At 34.3% G+C, this 4,530-nt stretch overlaps 1 protein-coding gene across 1 annotated transcript in view; it reads right to left on the minus strand.

The window, feature by feature from the left end:
• The window catches only part of Cdh7 (cadherin 7), a 158,009-nt gene that overhangs the window by 30,191 nt on the left and 123,288 nt on the right, over positions 1 to 4,530 (minus strand). Inside the window, exons 8-10 of the mRNA XM_023723151.1 lie at positions 4,090 to 4,226; positions 2,768 to 2,889; positions 1,961 to 2,078 (exon numbers count right to left, since the gene is read on the minus strand). Of these exons, the coding sequence (XP_023578919.1) occupies positions 1,961 to 2,078; positions 2,768 to 2,889; positions 4,090 to 4,226 (377 nt within the window). The remainder of the gene's footprint in view (positions 1 to 1,960; positions 2,079 to 2,767; positions 2,890 to 4,089; positions 4,227 to 4,530) is intronic.

The following is a 4,530-nucleotide window of genomic DNA, read 5'->3' on the forward strand; positions in this document are numbered from 1 at the left end:
ATATGCAGTGTATTATTTGTTGAAACTGTACTTTCGATTTGATTTGAAACTGTCTCATTGCTATATGTTTATCAATAAAACTTTGAAAAGAAAAAAAAAGAAGAATATCACAAGAAAGCGAAAAAAAAAAGAATATTCTAGTTAAAAATCATTCATTCTTTTCAGGCAACACAAAACAAGATTATATGTAGACAACAGAAAAAATACTGATGCACTTATTAATGGAAACAAAATAAAACATTTACTTAATGATCAGGTTCCATCTGGCAGATTCCTAGATGAGCAAATATTTTATTTTAAAATAGATAAAATTGTAAAGGTAAATACAGAATCGTGAAGGAACATTTTCTTCAATATGTTTCTACATACTTAGCAATAGCACAGATCTATACCTTTGTGACTCACCAGTTTAGATGCTATATGTATTTATAATTTCATATAAAAAGTTCTATAAAGTCATTGATTGGTAATGTAACATGACTGCTATCAGAATAATACATCAACACAGAATGAATTAGGAGCATATGGTGACGTTCACCATAATTAAGATGAGAACCCTGTGTTCAGGAAAGAAACCATAAAAATGCACTATTCTATTCTTGTTCCATAACATGGAAAAATCACCTTAAGAACTGGTTTTCTTCCTTCTCACATGTCATCTTTCAACAGCTAGCTTGGGGGCTCTAGTGTGAGTGTCCTGGGAGTGCAGACATTTCCATGCTACAGCCATGGCGATTCGGGATCATGACACGTGGGGAAATGCATTTACACTCTGCTCGTAAAGTCAGATATTCTCCATATTGGATTGATTACTCCAAGAGCCGAGGATTATCCTTTCCAACCATGGTAAAGTCAGCGAGAGAGAGATTACCCACATAAAAATATATTTTCTTTTATAAAGTGACAGCAGAGTTTTCAGTAAGTGGAGAATTGGATAAGCAAAAATTATTCTTTTCAGATTGCATTTTTTGAGGCTAAGGTTGGATTTTCTGCAGCAAAGAGGATTGTGGCTACAGGCACAAGCCCTCATAATACTCATCTTTTGAAAGCAAGTCTTTTCAGCAAGCCCATATTTGAGTACTTAAGCTATATATTTTTACATTTTCCAGTGGAATCATATATATAAATTTGCAATATATAATCAAGTTTCCATGCTTCCTTTAAAGGTCTTATAATTGTTTAAGTATATTATCAAATAAAATCAGGATCTACTTATAGATAGGGCCTTATAACAGCAATTACTGAATTGCCAAAACATTACTTTTTAGCAGGGAAATGCAATGTAGAAATAGAATTCTCTAGGGGCCAGGGAGATGGCTCAGTAGAATAAGCACTTGCCTGGCAAGTGCAAGGGTCTGAGTTCAAATCCCTGGTTCTGAAAAAAAAGAAAGAAAGAAAGAAAGAAAGAAAAAAGAAAGAAAGAAAGAAAGAAAGAAAGAAAGAAAGAAAGAAAGAAAGAAAGAAATAGAATTCTCTTACTAAAATGTACTTATAACATAATTAGTATTCCCATGGATCATTGTTATTTTTATGCAAAATATTGTTCTTGAAAATATCAAGCCAAAATTGATTTAGGTTGAACTGTATATATTCAGTTATTTTCCTAATGTCTCAATTTGGATCTATGCAGCACAATCCTTATGAAGACATTTAATTGGCCTTCAACAGACCATTTGAACAAAGAACTTGGTAGCAAAACAAATGCCCAGTAGCAAAGAAAACAAAATATAGATCTAACTTTTCTCACTTGCCATTAAGTAGAAGGTAATTTAAAAGCAGCTTTTCCATCATGACAGAAAATCTACAGATTAAAATTACTTGAGGCACTCACTGTCCTTAAATTAATGCTTTTGTTTTTTTGTTTTTGTTTTTGTTTTTTAATTATAGTCAGGATTCCTGAAGGAGAAACAGTGTTTGCTTAGAGTCTATACTTGCTGCCTCCACAAAAGACAGTACCTACCCTTGTTATCTTTCAAGGAAAAGTTGTGATTATTTGTTGGATCCATCGTTAAGCTGAAGTAGAACTGGTGTCCATTGGATGGCTCATCTTTATCCACAGCACTGATTTTCTGGATGACCTAGGAAAAGAAATTGTGAAACAGAAGGGCATACTGCTGTGGTCTGCTAAGTACTCTGAGCGAAGACCGAGCAATTTCCCCCCATGCAATAAATTCCATCTTTCTCAAGTGAGTGGGGCAGTGCATCAGATGTACCAACATGAACGCAATAACAAGAGAGATGGCGGAAACAAATTATGTCCTATTAAAAGTGCACTTTCACACTTCCTTTTGTGATCATCATAAATAAGCTCTGCTAATTGATTGGACACTCCAATAAACATCTCAAGACATAGAACAATCGGAAAGAATGAACAAACCGAAGACACGGAACAAGAGGAATAAAGGAAGCAAACTGGGATGGTGCTGCACTTTATTCTTAGACCCTCAGGGTACTTACACTGCCTGTAATATGAGACATGGCCAAAGTAAGCTTAATATGATATCTTTCTCCTTGAAGGAAGTCTCAGTCTTTAATCACTTAAAAAGCTTTTGAGATGCTTACCCTTTCTTCCTGAGGAATTTTCATCAACCAATTAAACCAGGATTTGAAAGTTCCTTTAATATTAATTCATGTTTTACATCAAAGTGTTAGTTTTGCTGAAACAAGCTGATTATACGTTATCTCAACCTGGAAGATTTCAAAGGCATTGCTACTGGATATTTTTATAAAACATCACAAATGAAGAGTAAAATGTTTTGAAACTCACCTGTCCAGGTTGTGCATTTTCACAGACCATGGTCTCGTAGTCCATGGCAAACTCTGGGGCATTGTCGTTGATGTCCAGGATTGTGATGGCCACATAACCTCTTCCTACCTGAGATGGATTCTCTACCAAATAAGAAAATGCACATCATGCACTTTTGTATAAAATGTATTATTTTGCTGTTATCTTAGTAATGAAAATTACATGAACAACAAGCAGAATCTTATATTAAAATGAAGCTAAAGTGTTTCCACCTCTAAAAAAGAATAAATCTCAAATGAAATCTAGAATCACAACTCCATGTTCTTTCAAGGAGCCACAGATCCACTGATCCAAGTATGCACCTGTGAGTTTACATAACATGTATACACATCATTATACTGGGTATGTGTATATGTGAGGTCTACATGTAAGTATAAGAATGTTTATATACTTGCACATGTGTCAATATACATGTTTATGTGATATTATATATTTATATATCTGCTTTTATTCTTTATTAAGACAGCTGTTGAAATAAATAATAAATGACAAAATTTAATAGTCCTTGATGCTACAACTCATGTATCATGGATATAAATTCATATTATATATGCATATATTGTACTCATACGTCTATTAACTAACTTATATAATATGTGCATATACATATGGTTACACATTTTAATTTTTTAAAATCTTGCTTTTTTTAACTTTCTTTGGTACAAGGTCTCATTACACATTTCAGACTGGTAGTGACCTTCCTGTCTCAGCCTCCCCAGTGCCGGGATTACAGGCATACTCCACAACACCCAGTTTCAGTGGCTGGCTCAGAGTGGGACCAGAATGGCATGCGGTGCTAGGAATCGAACTCTGGTCCTTGAGCTTTCCAACCAAGCACTTAGACCACAGAGGTTTCTCCCAAGCCTGGATATGCATTTTAAATGGTGCTTTTAGGAGGAAATAAAATTAAGTCAACAGAACATATTCAGAAGTATTTCAGTAGGAATCAAGTTAGCAATTATTGTATATTATTTTGCCAATTTCCTATCAGCATAAATGAAATAAATAAACTGTGGCCACTGAACCACAAATAGTCCTCAAAAAGTAATGCAGGCTTATTATTTTTTCTGTTTTCATTTCATTAATCTTTGTAAATGTTACCATACAAGGCAAATAATATAAGGTTTTTCTTTCTATCTTGGAAATTTTGGACACTCACTTTTGCTATTGAAATCAATTAAGCAACTGTCACAATTTGCAATCATTTTATAATCTCATGCAACATTCTATTTTCCACTCTCATTGTCCTCCATCCTAATGCAGTGTTAAACCATGCAACTTACGGCTCTCCATTGCAAGGACCGTGATGTTATGAACGGCATTTGTCTCTCGATCCAAAGATTTTGCAGTTGTAATAACTCCACTGTTGGCATCAATATTGAAGTACCTCTCCAAGTCTGTGTTTCTGTCAATTGAATACCTAATTGAAAAAATTTAAAAAATTGACACTCATGTTTGATTTGGATTGATTTTTGCTAAAATCATTTCCTTCATGGCATAGTCACCAAAGCTGGCTGACTCCATGATGTGTCAGGATAGTAACGTAAATACATGCCTTGCTTAAAACTTCTGTATAGTTACTCATTTATATCTCATGAGGAATGGTCTTGCTTCAGCCAAATGGTTCCAAATGAGTGCTGTAGAATAACCATGTTCACAGTGACTTTGCATATGTCATTAAAAGTTCAATTTCATCAACACCATTATTGCTGCTGAAGGGTATT

This window comes from Octodon degus, unplaced genomic scaffold (assembly GCF_000260255.1).
Source record: "Octodon degus isolate 3935 unplaced genomic scaffold, OctDeg1.0 scaffold00097, whole genome shotgun sequence".
Taxonomy (NCBI): Eukaryota; Metazoa; Chordata; class Mammalia; order Rodentia; family Octodontidae; genus Octodon; species Octodon degus.